The 16,769-nt window shown below is 41.2% G+C and overlaps 1 protein-coding gene across 1 annotated transcript in view; it reads right to left on the bottom strand.

The window, feature by feature from the left end:
* Positions 1–3,240: 3,240 nt before the first annotated feature.
* slc27a6 (solute carrier family 27 member 6) overlaps positions 3,241–16,769 on the bottom strand; it is a 36,286-nt gene continuing 22,757 nt past the window's right edge. The window contains exons 6-10 of the mRNA XM_038971322.1: positions 9,912–10,002; positions 8,215–8,413; positions 7,625–7,722; positions 7,018–7,148; positions 3,241–3,918 (exon numbers count right to left, since the gene is read on the bottom strand). Coding sequence (XP_038827250.1) covers positions 3,742–3,918; positions 7,018–7,148; positions 7,625–7,722; positions 8,215–8,413; positions 9,912–10,002 — 696 coding nt within the window. The 3' untranslated portion in view covers positions 3,241–3,741. The remainder of the gene's footprint in view (positions 3,919–7,017; positions 7,149–7,624; positions 7,723–8,214; positions 8,414–9,911; positions 10,003–16,769) is intronic.

Here is a 16,769-nt window from a genome sequence, read left to right as displayed (position 1 = left end):
ATCTGTCTTCTATGACCGTTCCGTTCTCTAATCTGTCTTCTATGACCGTTCCGTTCTCTAATCTGTCTTCTATGACCGTTCCGTTCTCTAATCTGTCTTCTATGACCGTTCCGTTCTCTAATCTGTCTTCTATGACCGTTCCGTTCTCTAATCTGTTTTCTATGACCGTTCCTTTCTCTAATCTGTTTTCTATGACCGTTCCGTTCTCTAATCTGTCTTCTATGACCGTTCCGTTCTCTAATCTGTCTTCTATGACCGTTCCGTTCTCTAATCTGTCTTCTATGACCGTTCCGTTCTCTAATCTGTCTTCTATGACCGTTCCGTTCTCTAATCTGGGTTGATGAAAGTGTATTGTCTGCATGTTTATCTGCGGTCTGTCTGCCACCTGTAATATTCAACCAATCAGTGAATAGGCTAGCCCATATCAAGACGCTTCGTTACAGATTGTCAAACTTCAGACCACTTGGTAATTTTCTATAGTCTGAGTGCCAGTCTGTTTGTGCTGTCATGCCAAAACAATGACAGCAATGTAATTGGCAAGGGCACATTTGACCAGGCTAAATTTAGTTAACCATGTCTGATTCAATGAAGACTAACAAAATGAAAAAGAGATTAAATAGTTATTGTGAGCCCTCAAATGATGTCATCCGTTTCTAAATAAATGTGCTAACCACAGTTCTACATTTTTTTTATTAAAACGCATTACTAATAATCACAGTACAGGTAAAACCACACACTTGTCATTTTTAAAAACTTTTAATAATTCTTCCATGTCATATTCACAATGGCACAGACTATTCCCATAATCAGCTAGGCTACATATGTGTTCTAAAACTGTTAATGAAGGCTTCAATGATGACAATGGAAACCACAAATACAGTATATATACTGTTGGACCTCAATGGGTTAAAACTCCCTACGACAGCAGCTTGCAAGGTCCTCCCAGTGCACACAATAAACGTACCCTGAGAGAATCACCACAACATGTGGTATAGCTAGTACCACTTAAAGCAGCTATAACGCTTTAGTACTTGTTGTAAGAAAGCATCAGTGTTGTTTTAAAAGCCTGTAATACGTCTCTCTATGTATCATGTTTTCAACTGACTGAAATTTGAGATGATCATTATGAGGTAAGACTTTATCGGGGGGGGGGGGGGGGGGGGGGGGGTCATACATGCCTATAACATGTTTTACAATGCATTATAAACCACATCGTAAGGCATTCAACATAACTGTCAGCGTTAAGTAGTGTTAATGAATAGCTTTTACACACAGACATTAACAGGACTGTCAGATCACTCTGACTATTTACTGTTGTAGCCCTAAGACCCTAGCTGTTAATGGATGTACAGGCATATTACAGGCAAATGTACAGGCATATTTTCCATTTTGGAAAGATGGGGTTCGGGTAACAGCAAAGATGACAAATTACTATAATATGGAGTGATATTATTGCCACCAGAAATTGAATCTGAATTTAATCATATTGAATTTGTATAAGGAAATTGAATCTGGTGGCACTAGTATCACTATAAGTGTCTGAAGGAAAAGTTGAAAATGGTGGTCCATATAACTCTGAAATTTGCATTTGAAAGTGTTGATGTATCTGGCACACACACACATATTGGACACACATTCACCCAAATTAAATACTATCAAATTAAAATGATAAACAACAAATGCTGTTAAACACCATTTGACCAAATATTCAACATTTTAAATAATCAAAGTGAAATAAACGTGTTTCCAAACAGGAAGTAAAACAAGCTGAAAATATGTGATTTTCACACACTGTGTAAATTAACCTCATTGCAATCATTCATTGTGCTTAAATTATCTGAAAATTATATTATATAATCCTAACTAGATTAATCAGAAGGGCTTGACCATCTCAATGAATTCAACATTTCTGACATTGTAAACTATAGTCTTCTTCACCAAAACATAGTTCAAATACCTGTAGAAATTAACAATATTTATACATAGAAAACTCTTAAAGGGCTGAATTCAGTCAAACCTGCCTTAGCCTCAAACCTGCCTTAGCCTCAAACCTGCCTTAGCCTCAAACCTGCCTTAGCCTCAAACCTGCCTTAGCCTCAAACCTGCCTTAGTAAATAGAGATACTGCATAAATGAGGCTAACTACCCAGATGCCTAATTACAAAGCTAGAAGCATCTACTTATAAGAGGTGGCTTGCTTGTTATTTTACTAGCCTGGTCCCAGACCCGTTGTCTCCTTCTATAGCCTGGTCCCAGACCCGTTGTCTCCTTCTATAGCCTGGTCCCAGACCTGTTGTCGTCTCCTCTAGCCTGGTCCCAGACCCGTTGTCTCCTTCTATAGCCTGGTCCCAGACCCGTTGTCTCCTTCTATAGCCTGGTCCCAGACCCGTTGTCTCCTTCTATAGCCTGGTCCCAGACCCGTTGTCTCCTTCTATAGCCTGGTCCCAGACCTGTTGTCTCCTTCTATAGCCTGGTCCCAGACCTGTTGTCTCCTTCTATAGCCTGGTCCCAGACCTGTTTGTGCTCTTGCCAACTCCATCGCAAGTCAAATATGAAAAGCATTGGCTGACAAGGAGTTGGCATGATAGCGCCAATAGAATGGCCCTCGGGCTAGTATTTTACAGTTGCTCCAGAACCACGTTGTTGTTTTATTGGAGGGGATAAGGCATGTTGATAAGGCATTAACACTGGTTTGACTGAATTGAACCCTTAAATGGATCCCTGACAAGCTTCTCAGATATCATTTTGACAGTAAATATAATCACTTTGCATCACATTCAGACCTGGGTTCAAATAGTATTTGTTTTCTTGAGCTGGTCTTACAATGGAACCACTGGAACAGATTCAAAAGTACAAGTAAGGAAATAAAGACTATTTTGGACCTGGGTCTGGTTACATTTCAGAGTAACACAAGATGGTAATGACTAACTGGCAAACTGTTGAAAACATGACATAATGCATGATGCCCTTAATAAACTAGTGCTGTGCCAGTGGACTGTGCCATCTAAACACAGTTACTGGAGGACACCTAACAAATGTACTTTTGCCAAACACACCTACTTTGGTTTAAATTATGAGCCTTAACTATATGTATAAAATATTTATTAAAAAAAAAAAAAAATCAGAATTACTACTATTTGTAGCAAAGCATATGGACCGTTTCTGATATTAAAAGGTAGGTCAGAACGAATAATTTTGGGTGACCAGAATGTGGTCACCAGTGCTTCAAACACACGACGCCTCTATTTAGTCTGCCATTCGTCTTTATTTCAAGGAGGAACTAGCGACACCCCATCCACTAATTAAAATGGCACAGACGGACAGTGGAAGTGCTGATTGTCGAGGTTCACTGGTCTCAAGTCAATTTAGCCTCCTCAGCTGAACTGTCTTGACAATAGACCTGGAAACCAGAGAGGAAAACAGGCACTCCACAAGAACTCAACAAGTTTTTTTTGTGTTTAAAAAAAATAAATCAGATGAGGCACAATTTAACCCCCCACCCGAGGGTATTTGATGTCTCAATGTTCCATCAAGGTCAACAATATAAGATAGACCCTCCCCCTATTCATTATTAACCCACTCTGTTGATCCCAACCACTCATACGAGACAATTTCATACATTATATACAATTAGGAATGGACCCAATTGACGGTCTCTCGGTCCCCTCTTCGAAACAGCACAACTATGCTGCCACCGTCTCAGTGAACCAAATCTATTGGTGGTTTTAGCTACGGTTAACCACTATAGCTTCCACTCGCCAGCCAAAATGCTGCCGTACAGCTTGTTCGTGAGGGGAACGTAGCTTTTCTCTGAGCAATCCAGGAAATAGAGCGGGTTGCAGATTGTTGAAGGGTTGAATCCGCTCTCCACTAGATTGAATTTCTGCTGCTTGAAGGTTCCCGTCATTTCCATTGATTCCTACAACATAGAAGTACAAGATGTGATGGTACTCTTTCATTATTCCATATTCTGATCTGTATTCTCTGTGTGCATGGTTGTAGGATTATTTTTCAATGACCCAAACAGAAGTTAACTTTCACAATCTAAATTGTACAATTACACTTTATGCTAAAATATTTTTTTGACAACATGGCAAGCAATATTCAAACTCTGACATATTTATCTGTTGATAATCAAATGCAGATATAGATTACACAAACCGCTGAATAATATGTACATAAAAGCTTAACTATACAACCCGTCAAAACCTTGCTTTCAATTACAAAACAATATAAATGTAAATCAGAATTTCAATTTACTTCCTGAATTGAAATGGAATTGACCCCAACCCTGGTAAGATCTGCATGGAAGTATATTTTCTGGGTGATTTAAATATTGACTGGCTATCATCAAGCTGCCCACTCAGGGAAAAAAAAACGTTAAACTGTAACCAGTGCCTGCAACCTGGATCAACCTACCAGGGTAGTTACAAACAGCACAGGAATTAAATCATCAACATGTATTGATCACATCTTTACTAATGCTGCAGAAATATGCTTTAAATCAGTATCCAAATCCATAGGATGTAGTGATCACAATATAATAGCCATATCGAGGAAAACCAAAATTCCAAAGGCTGGGCCTAATATAGTGTACAAGAGGTCATACAATACATTTTGTAGTGATTCATATGTTGATGATGTAAAGAATATTTGCTGGTCTGTGGTGTGTAATGAGGAGCAACCAGACATCGCACTTGACACATTTATGAAACTACTTATTCCAGTTACTAATAAGACTGCACCCATTAGGAAAATGACTGTAAAAACTGTTCAGTACCCTTGGATTGATGAGGAATTGAAAAATGATTTGAGGGATGAGGCAAAAGGTATGTCAATTAAGTCTGGCAGCCCAACTGATTGGCAAACGTACTGCAAATTAAGAAAACATGTGATTAAACGAAATAAAAATAAACTACACTATGAAACAAAGATAAATTACATAAAGAATGATAGAAAAAAGCTTTGCGGCACTTTAAATGAAATTTTGGGAAACAAAGCCAACTCGGCTCCATCATTCATTGAATCACATTCATCACGAAGACCACTGATATTGCAAACTACTTTAATGACTTTTTCCATTGGCAAGATAAACAAACTTAGGGATGTCATGCCAGCAACAAACGCTGACACTACACATCCAAGTATATCGGACCAAATTATGAAAGACATGAATTGTACTTTTTTAATTCCGTAAAGTCGGTGTGGAAGAGGTGAAAAAAAATATTGTTGTCTAAAAACAAAAACAAGCCACTAGGGTCTGACAATCTAGATGGAAAATTACTAAGGATAATAGCAGACGATATTGCTACTCCTATTTGCCACATCTTCAATCTAAGCCTACTAGAAAGTGTGTGCCCTCAGGCCTGGAGGGAAGCCATAGTCATTCCGCTAACCAAGAATAATAAAGCCCCCTTTACTGGCTCAAATAGCCAACCAATCAGCCTGTTACAAACTCTTAGTAAACTTCTGGGAAAAATTGTGTTTGACCAGATACAATGCTATTTTACAGTAAACAAATTGACAACAGAATTTCAGCACGCTTATAGGGAAGGACACTCAACAAGCACAGCACTTACACAAATGACTGATGATTCGCTGAGAGAAATTGATGATAACATTATTGTGGGGGCTGTCTTGTTAGACTTCAGTGCAGCCTTTGACATTATTGATCATAGTCTGCTGCTGGAAAAACGTATGTGTTATGGCTTTACACCCCCTGCTATAATGTGGATAAAGAGTTACTTGTCTAACAGAACACAGAGGGTGTACTTTAATGGAAGCCTATCAAATATAATCCAGTTAGAATCAGGAATTCCCCAGGGTAGCTGTTTAGGCCCCTTGCTTTTTTCAATTTTTACTAACGACATGCCACTGACTTTGAGTGAAACCAGAGTTTCTATGTATGCGGATGACTCAACACGTCAGCTACTACAGCGACTGAAATGACTACAACACTCAACAAAGAGCTACAGTTAGTTTCAGAGTGGGTGGCAAGGAATAAGTTAGCCCTAAATATTTCTAAAACTAAAAGCATTCTATTTGGAACAAAACACTCACTAAACCCCAACTAAATCTTGCAATAAATAATATGGAATTTGAGATGACTAAACTGCTTGGAGGAAGCATAGATTGTAAACTGTCATTGTCAAAACATATTGATGCAGTAGTAGCTAAGATGGGGAGAAGTCTGTTTATAATAAAGCGATGCTCTGCCTTCTTAACAACACTATCAACAAGGCAGGTCCTACAGGCCCTAGTTGTCGCACCTTGGCTACTGTTCAGTCGTGTGGTCACAAAAAAGGACTTTGCAATTGCCTCAGAACAGGGCAGCACGGCTGGCCCTTGGATGTACACAGAGAGCTAATATTAATAATATGCATGTCTATCTCTCCTGGCTGAAAGTGGAGGAGAGATTGACTTCATTACTACTTTAATTTATGAGAGGTATTGACATGTTGAATGCACCGAGCTGTCTATCTAAACTACTGGCACACAGCTCGGACACCCATGCATACCCCACAAGACATGCCACAAGAGGTCTCTTCACAGTTCCCAAGTCCAGAACAGACTATGGGAGGCGCACAGTACTACATAAAGCCATGACTACATGGAACTCTATTCCACATCAAGTAAGTGACGCAAGCAGTAAAATTAGATTTAGCTGCTTTGGCAGCAGCTAATGGGGATCCATAATAAATAAAATAAAAAAATGGAACGTTCTCTACAATGACATTGACCGGTCAGTGCTGTAGTGTGCACATGTGACCAGAAGAGGCCACCACTATAAGTATTTCTTAGCGCTTTTACAATCAATCATTGACATCCCTTACAGGTAAGCAAACAATGACCTATTAATTCCTGTCTAATTACTGTCCTACCCTTGGTAAGAGAAGCTTAAGCAAACATTTTAAAAACAAAGTCCACAAATCAAAACACTGGAAAAAGTGAACATTAGAAAATTGCCTCTACTTTATCAGATCATGTCAAGGAAGTCAGTGTGTCAAACTTTCCTTACCTGAAGCCTTATGAAGAGAGGACGAGCATAGCCTGGTAGATCATTGAGGACGTGGTCAAATAGCTTCTTCCCGCTAAACTCACATTCAGGCCTCACGATGATGGCGGCCATTCCGGCTCTTCCCTCATTTCCTGTGAATACAATGGTGCCCCATTAGTCACTTTGCGTTACTCCAATTTCATTACGGGTGGCTCATTCAAGATGGACGTGACAAAAGGCCTTTCACTTCAGTTCTAGGCAGGAAGCACAGTGAGAGCCATATGGCACCCTATTCCTTATATAGTGCACTACTTTTGACCGGGGCCTATAGGGTGGTGCACTATATAGGGAATAGGGTGCCATTTGGGACACAGTCCATGACATCTTCCACTGTGTGGCATGGTCTAATTGGAAACATTACATAAATCATTAATCTCAAATGGGGACAATTATTCTGCAAACACAAGGTCTTTGATGCCACCACAGTGTGATTGCAGAAGCATAGCAATGGGATCGCGGTATTTTACTAAATTGAATCACACACAGACAGACACGTACACCACACATAGACACAAACATGTACACACACACAGATAGAGACACACAGACAGAGACGGGATATCTGTACCTGGAATTTCCACCCCATAGACATTGGCCTCTTGGATAAAGTCCACCATTCCAAGCACCTCCGTCACTTCTGTTGTTGCCACATTTTCACCCTTCCATCTGAAATCATAAATAATCAAAAAGAGGCTATGAACTTTTGTCTCTAAGAGTGAGTGAAGTCCCCTAAATGTGTCCCCTAAATTAACCAAAGTATTTTCCATATTACCTCATTGGTCAGAAAGAGGCACACCCCCCACACCCATATATTTGTATGCTGAAGAACTGAGCAGTCATGAGCTGTGTCATGACAGTATGTAAATCCAGTCATATGATGACATACAGTACTGTAATTCTGACAGAGTGACTCGATTACCATTTCATTCATCACACGTGTGTCCCATCAGTTGTCCCGTCCGTCTTAACTCAATGTGAAAGATGACATCCACCTTCCCAGTGGGCAAAACTGGTTGAAGTTATATACTGTAATTTCAACGACAAATACTGTTTTGAAATTACATAATTTCAACCAAATTTTGCCCACTGGGTCACGAGGCGAGTTAACTATTACAATAACCCAGATAAAACATGATCGTGCCAATTCAGATTCTCTACCTGAAAGTATCCCCCACTCTGTCCTTGAAACAGATAAAGTCTTCAGCATCTTCAGCCATGAGGTCTCCAGTGTTGAAGTACGCGTCTCCCTTCACGAACACGTTCCTCATCAACTTCTTCTCGGTCAGCTGTTTGCTCCCCGCGTAGCCAAAGAAGGGACTCGAGGCGCTAATCTTGGACAAGAGAAGACCCGTCTCACCTAGGGAGAAGACACACAAAGGGGAAAGTAAATCGTTAATTATCTGAACGTCTGCTATCATTCCCACATGAAATTGTTCCTAACCATCTAGAGTCGGCAGCGCAGTTCAACATTGGCCTGTATCACAGCGCGAATGCCTGTATGCCTGTAGCACAGCGCGAATGCCTGTAGCACAGCGCGAATGCCTATAGCACAGCGCGAATGCCTGTAGCACAGCAAGAATGCCTATAGCACAGCAAGAATGCCTATAGCACAGCGCGAATGCCTATAGCACAGCGCGAATGCCTGTATGCCTATAGCACGGCGCGAATGCCTATAGCACAGCGCGAATGCCTATAGCACAGCAAGAATGCCTATAGCACAGCGCGAATGCCTGTAGCACAGCAAGAATGCCTATAGCACAGCGCGAATGCCTGTAGCACAGCAAGAATGCCTATAGCACAGCGCGAATGCCTGTAGCACAGCAAGAATGCCTATAGCACAGCGCGAATGCCTGTAGCACAGCAAGAATGCCTATAGCACAGCGCGAATGCCTATATCACAGCACTAATGCCTATATCACAGCACTAATGCCTATATCACAGCACTAATGCCTATAGCACAGCACGAATGCCTATAGCACAGCACGAATGCCTATAGCACAGCACGAATGCCTATATCACAGCACGAATGCCTATATCACAGCACGAATGCCTATAGCACAGCACGAATGCCTATAGCACAGCACGAATGCCTATATCACAGCACTAATGCCTATAGCACAGCACGAATGCCTATAGCACAGCACGAATGCCTATATCACAGCATGAATGCCTATATCACAGCATAACAATATCCTTCATTTTTAGAAGAGTGCTTGAGAAGGAGGCCATTGGATATATTTACATATTTTTCCATATGGGTGTAATTATCCAAAAAAACAAAAAAAAGCTGCCAAGAGCCAACCCAACGTCTCTCAATGCATGGTGGAAATATCTATTGGTTTTGTTACATTTTTGCTGCCCAGTCCAACAGTAAAGTCAGAACATACTGACAGGGTCCGTCAATCAATTTATTACTAAAAACAACATTTCTCCCGTCTCAATTCCATCCAATCTATCACCACACCCCAACCATACTCTGGCGACAACAATGCCTTCACACATTCGTTTCAAGTATTTTGGTTACAAACCGGCCTGACGTGAACCAATGTTGTTATGTTTGTTTCTACAACAGCGGCAAACCAATTTCCCCATTATGGGATAATAAAATCTGTGATTGTAAATTGGAGTACAATTCAGTATACAACTGTGAGCAACCAATAAAAACAACAACATAATAACAACACCAACAACATAACAACAACAACATAATAACAACAACAACAACATAACAACACCAACATAACAACATAACAACACCAACAACAACAACATAACAACACCAACATAATAATAATAACAACAACAACAACATAATAATAATAACAACGTGTACTACTACTACTTGAGTTTATTACCCTTGTTAACGTGTTGACAGAAGCCCTGGCTGTTCCTGACCGGCTCATCTCGTACCATGTCATACTTTACCAGGTCATACTTGAAGAGGAGCTGCAAGAAAGAGAAAGAAAAAAACATACAAAGGACGACATAATTCATTTGAGTTGTGGGCAATAGGGCATTAGTAAGATTATATACACTGCTCAAAAAAATAAAGGGAACACTAAAATAACACATCCTAGATCTGAATGAATGAAATATTCTTATTAAATACTTTTTTCTTTACATAGTTGAATGTGCTGACAACAAAATCACACAAAAATTATCAATGGAAATCAAATTTATCAACCCATGGAGGTCTGGATTTGGAGTCACACTCAAAATTAAAGTGGAAAACCACACTACAGGCTGATCCAACTTTGATGTAATGTCCTTAGAACAAGTCAAAATGAGGCTCAGTAGTGTGTGTGGCCTCCACGTGCCTGTATGACCTCCCTACAACGCCTGGGCATGCTCCTGATGAGTTGGCGGATGGTCTCCTGAGGGATCTCCTCCCAGACCTGGACTAAAGCATCCGCCAACTCCTGGACAGTCTGTGGTGCAACGTGGCGTTGGTGGATGGAGCGAGACATGATGTCCCAGATGTGCTCAATTGGATTCAGGTCTGGGGAACGGGCGGGCCAGTCCATAGCAGTTCCTGCAAGAGGAAGGCATTGATGCTGACACACTCCAGCCACATGAGGTCTAGCATTGTCTTGCATTAGGAGGAACCCAGGGCCAACCGCACCAGCATATGGTCTCACAAGGGGTCTGAGGATCTCATCTCGGTACCTAATGGCAGTCAGGCTACCTCTGGCGAGCACATGGAGGGCTGTGCGGCCCCCCAAAGAAATGCCACCCCACACCATGACTGACCCACCGCCAAACCGGTCATGCTAGAGGATGTTGCAGGCAGCAGAACGTTCTCCACGGCGTCTCCAGACTCTGTCACGTCTGTCACATGTGCGTGTGAACCTGCTTTCATCTGTGAAGAGCACAGGGCGCCAGTGGCGAATTTGCCACTCTTGGTGTTCTCTGGCAAATGCCAAACGTCCTGCACGGTGTTGGGCTGTAAGCACAACCCCCACCTGTGGACGTCGGGCCCTCATACCACCCTCATGGAGTCTGTTTCTGACCGTTTGAGCAGATACATGCACATTTGTGGCCTGCTGGAGGTCATTTTGCAGGGCGCTGGCAGTGCACAAAGGCGGAGGTAACGGTCCTGCTGCTGGGTTGTTGCCCTCCTACGGCCTCCTCCACGTCTCCTGATGTACTGGCCTGTCTCCTGGTAGCGCCTCCATGCTCTGGACACTACGCTGACAGACACAGCAAACCTTCTTGCCACAGCTCGCATTGATGTGCCATCCTGGATGAGCTGCACTACCTGAGCCACTTGTGTGGGTTGTAGACTCCGTCTCATGCTACCACTAGAGTGAAAGCACCGCCAGCATTCAAAAGTGACCAAAACATCAGCCAGGAAGCATAGGAACTGAGAAGTGGTCTGTGGTCACCACCTGCAGAACCACTCCTTTATTGGGGGTGTCTTGCTAATTGCCTATAATTTCCACCTTTTGTCTATTCCATTTGCACAACAGCATGTGAAGTTTATTGTCAATCAGTGCTGCTTCCTAAGTGGACAGTTTCATTTCACAGAAGTGTGATTTACTTGGAGTTACATTGTGTTGTTTAAGTGTTCCCTTTATTTTTTTGAGCAGTGTATATTTATGCCATTAAGCAAAGGGTCTGTGGTCACATGACATCGTGCATTCAACCTATTAGGGTTTGTTCTAAACAGGTTATTTTCCAATAATTTCGTTCTGAACAGTACCATTAAAGAAAGGATTTATATCGTCCCTTTCTGTTATTTTTTAAACCTATGAAATCAACATTAAATTACTTCACCAATGGATAGAGCCGCTTGCTACGGAGTGGGCAAGCTATGAACCTGCATCGGACAGACAAGTGTAGTGTAGGGTGCGAGATGCGACAAATTTTGCGGGTGAGGAGAGCGCTGGGCATCTCGTTGTTATGACGACATGTGTTATCTGAATTAGACCCACAGAAATATACCTACGGAGGAGCGGCTTCTATGAAGGCGTTTGATCTTCAGAGAGTTGGCTTACCTAACGTTGGACCGGAGCTACCTAACGTTGGACCAGAGCTAGCCCTTGACCATGACTCAGTTCCATTACATTACACATAATGCCACCTAGAGTTTGAGTGCAGGACCAGAGTTAGCTAACTAGCTAGCTAACTAACAAGCTTGTGTGTGCAGAGCGACACCAGAATTAAAATTAAAACACGTCTTACCTTTTTGTAATGAATAAATCCAATGTAAAACGTGATAACTAGTTTCCTTACCTAGCATTGAAAAAGTGAATTAATTGTTCTCTAAAAATCTCTGAATCAGGCCTGTAACATTAGTAGCTACAGTAGACTATGCATGCTTCAGGGGGAGTGGAAGGTAGCACACACACACACACAGAGATGTCCAGCTGGCAGGCAGGTAGTCACTGGAATATGTTTGAGTGACGCTTTGTTGCATTTTTTTTATGAGACTGGGAGGGGGGGGGGGGGAAAGCCCTGGAACGTACCCCCAACCATGCTCATAAAATAACGATTCTGTTCCGGAACAGTATAGATCACCTTCATTCGTAGTTCTGGTTCTGTTCTTTGGAAGGAAAAAAAACCCATTATTGTCCGGTTTCCTGATCTGTTCCCTGAACAGGTTCCAACCCCTGGTTGAAAGCATTCCCTCCGTACATCATTACTGTATTGGCCGTTGCACAAGGCCATTTCCATAGAAAGTCAGTATTCTTGAGAAATAACGGATGTGTTGTGGGAGCGTACATTCCCATCAAACAGCTAAAAAAAAATAATCCCTTGTGGAATTAAAAAGAATCGCCACAAAAGGTATCAAATGCTCCCTTTCTTTCGATTTGTTCAATTCTTTTGATGTTCAATAGTTCTACAAAATCTGATTTAATCAAGTATCTTCCTGTTGTTGGATGCCCTCTGCAATACTCTACTTCTGTTTTTGAAGCACATATGCACAAAAAACACCCACACAATGAATAACTTTCATTACAGGGAGTCTGTACACACACAACTCCAGGCATGTTAGTTTCTTAAGCATTGAAAACCACTCACACACACCTTTCCACACACACCACTCTCACACACAATTCCTTCACATCACCCCTATTGCAATGTGTAGCCTATGGTATCAAATATGTGGATTAACCCATTGCATAACCTCTCCCCTGACTCAAATCCATAAAGTCCTTTGGTCAACAACAACAAAAATAAAACTCACTTTGGCAGTGTAACGCAATGAATACTGATAATTTTTGAGCTTTCCCAATAAATGTTTTCCAGTAGTGTTAGAACGCGCGCTAGTTTAAATGGAAAGATTGGGTCTGGCACACAAAGCTACACTGTGTAGGTTTAGCAAAACAGGTTGGACTCTGCGACTTCCTTTTAGAGAAAACTCAAAACCAGACATTCATTCTCAGAAGGCAGCAGCATCCCAAATGGTACCCTATTCCCTACATAGCGCACTACTTTTGACCAGGGCCCATAGGGAAGTCTCTGAGGGATCAGTAAGCACAGAAATAGTAATTGAAAGAAGCAGATTAAACATGAATAAATGGGTAATACTTTCAGGGTAACACGTTATGCTGATGTACTGGTAATGAATGCATTACTTATGGGTTATGAATGCGTTAAAGTCCCTATGTAGGTGTAACGGATGTGAAATGGCTAGCTAGTTAGCGGTGGTGCGCGCTAATGGCCTTTCAATCGGTGACGTCACTTGCTCTGAGACCTTGAAGTAGTGGTTCCCCTTGCTCTGCAAGGGCCGCGGCTTTGTGGAGCGATGGGTAACGATGCTTCGTGGGTGACTGTTGTTGATGTGTGCAGAGGGTCCCTGGTTAGCGCCCGGGTATGGGCGAGGGGACGGACGTAAAGTTAAACTGTTAAATAGGTACCCTTCTAATAAAAGGTTATGCATTAAAAACTTAACAAAAATGTTTTAAATAAGAAGACATTCCAGTGTCACACATTCCGCAGTCACACATTCCGCAGTAAGGGAGGATAAACAAAACTGTCAGCAAAACTAACATCATGTCACGTCTACTCCCGCTCCCCGGCGCGCGACGTTGCAAGTTTACGCATCATTACGCACACATGCCACTATCGTTACGTGCACCTGCGCTTCATGAGACTCACCTGGACTCCATAACCTTCCTGATTTCCTCCCCTATATCTGTCGATCCCTTTGGTTCTTTCCCCAGGTGTTATTGATTCTGTGTTTCATGTCTGTACGCTACTCGTGTTTCTTGTTAAGTTCCATGTTTCATTAATTATTAAATTCACTCCCTGTACTTGCTTTCCGACTCCTAGCGTACTCGTTACACATCATTGTCTGTTTTGCAAATGACACCCTATTCCTTACATAGTCCACTCCTTTTGACCACTCCTTTTGACCAAGGCCTACAGGGCTTTGGTCAAAAGTAGTGCGCTATATAGGGAATAGGGTGCCATTTGGGACACAGCACTTGTTTACATGTGTACTTACCTGAATTTAGACAGATTGTACCAAGAAATAAAATGCTGAAATGTCTTGAGTCATTAAGTTTTCAACCTCCCTTTTTATGGCAAGCTTAAATAAGTTTAGGAGAATAGTTAGACAAGACATTCCTGCTTTATTTTTAATACATTTGTAAAAATGTCAAAAAACATAATTCCACATTATAGGGTATTGTGTGTAGGCCAGTGACAAAAACAAATCTAAATGTAATAAGTTAGACATTCAGGCAACAACAAAATGTGGGTGTGAATACTTTCTGAATGCAATCTATATGTGCATTTGAACGGGGTATTGGTAGTAGGTGTCAGACGCACCGGTTTGTTTCAAGAACTACAACGTTGCTGGGTTTTTCACACTCAACAGTTTCCCGAGTGTATCAAGAATGGTCCACCACCCCAAGGACATCTAGCCAACTTGACACAACTGTGGGAAGCATTGGAGTCAACATGGGCCAGCATCCCTGTGGAACGCTTTCAACACCTTGTAGAGTCCATGCCCCTGATGCATTGAGGCTGTTCTGAGGGCAAAAAGGGGTGCAACTCAATATTAAGATGGTGTTCTTAATGTTTTGTACACTCAGTGTACATACACAGGGTTTGTCTTCATATGAGATTTATAATTCTAATAATTGCCAATTAAATACTATATTGTCTTCTGGTTAGAATGCAAATCAGAATAATATGATAACATGAAATATGATAACATACTGAATGTAAGATAACCAAAGGACAGGGCAGTAACAATATCTAGTATAGTTCTAAAATGGAGGTATATCAAATTCACTTCAACATCCACAAATCAATCCCGACGGATGCCAAATACCCTGCAACAGAATTATAGATACTGGACTATGATAAATCACAATGTGTGCCGCCAACTGATATTTATCTTGTTTTGTAAACTTAAAAAAGGTTTTGTAGGTTGGTTTCTGGGTCAAGAGGCTTGAGTAGTGAGACCAGCCTAAGAATAGTTCATTTAAGATTAAGGTAAGATTAATCCTAAGTACTCTTACCCCACTCTACTAGTGCTTATAATGACGTATGTACAGAGTGTACATATATATACATATATAAGGGCTGTATGCCAACATAAAATGCTATATATATATATATATATATATATATATATATATATATATATATATATATATATATATATATAGCATTTTGTGTTGGCATACAGCCCTTACTATGTCAATGTGCAGGAGGGTACGTCAGCTGCCATGTTGTTTAAATCAGTACGTCAGAAAGTATGTTCCCGATTCTGGTGGCGTAGTCGGTCGAGCGTTGGCCTACAAAGCATAGGATTGTCGGTTCAATCGCGGCACTCTGGCCACCAACCCCCTCCTGGCTTTGCTATAGATTACTTCAATAATAATTAATAATAGGTTCCACCTCCACACACAAAAAGTTACACAAACCTGGAACATTAACATTCCAATTGAAAGAGCAAAAACGATGTAGGAGACTAGGAGTAAATATTCAATTGAAGTTATTAGTTTTTTTTTTTTACAATGCTGAGGTACAGTAGCTATACAGTACTGCTCAACTCAACTTGCATTGAATCTAAATGCGTGTAGGAGATTCCTTTCTCGCCTCTGCAACATTACATTTACATTCGAACTCCAGAACTCTGCACCAATGATCTCCTCTCCCTATAGGTTTTCTATGTCACCTCAAATGCCCCCTGAGATGTAACAGTGATTACAATGCCTACCTAATGCAGCATTACTTAACCTATTCTTTATCAAGCTGGCTAGTCTTAGCAGTATAAGAAGACACAGGTGAAGTCAGGTAGCCATGTTCTTTTTTAAAAGTACTTTAAAGCTGAAAATATGTATCTTTTTGTGGGACCCAACCAAATTCACATAGAATCTGAATTATAGATCTGTCATTCTCATTGAAAGCAAGTCTAAGAAGCGGTAGATCTGTTCGATTTCTATGCTTCCCGTTCATAAGTTTTGTTTTTGCGCCTTTTACTTTCGGTTTTGTACACCAGCTTCAAAACGTCAAAAAAAGACTATTTGTGGTTATTGAAAATATATTTCACAGCGGTTTAGATGGTACAATGATTCTCTACACAATGACTGCTTGTTTCATCACATAAAACTGAAATTAGGCAAACTATTAGAATTTTTGCAACCAGGAAATGGTGTAGCGATTTCTGTACCTTTAAGTCCTTGTCTACCCAGAGATCTGCATTACGAGGACTTCAGTGGACTCACTGACCAGTAAAGATGGGCAGTGCT

The sequence above is a fragment of the Salvelinus namaycush genome, chromosome 31 (assembly GCF_016432855.1).
Source record: "Salvelinus namaycush isolate Seneca chromosome 31, SaNama_1.0, whole genome shotgun sequence".
NCBI classification, from domain to species: domain Eukaryota; kingdom Metazoa; phylum Chordata; class Actinopteri; order Salmoniformes; family Salmonidae; genus Salvelinus; species Salvelinus namaycush.
The sequence above is the reverse complement of the archived record's forward strand: the minus strand, read 5'-3'. Positions and strand labels throughout refer to the sequence as shown.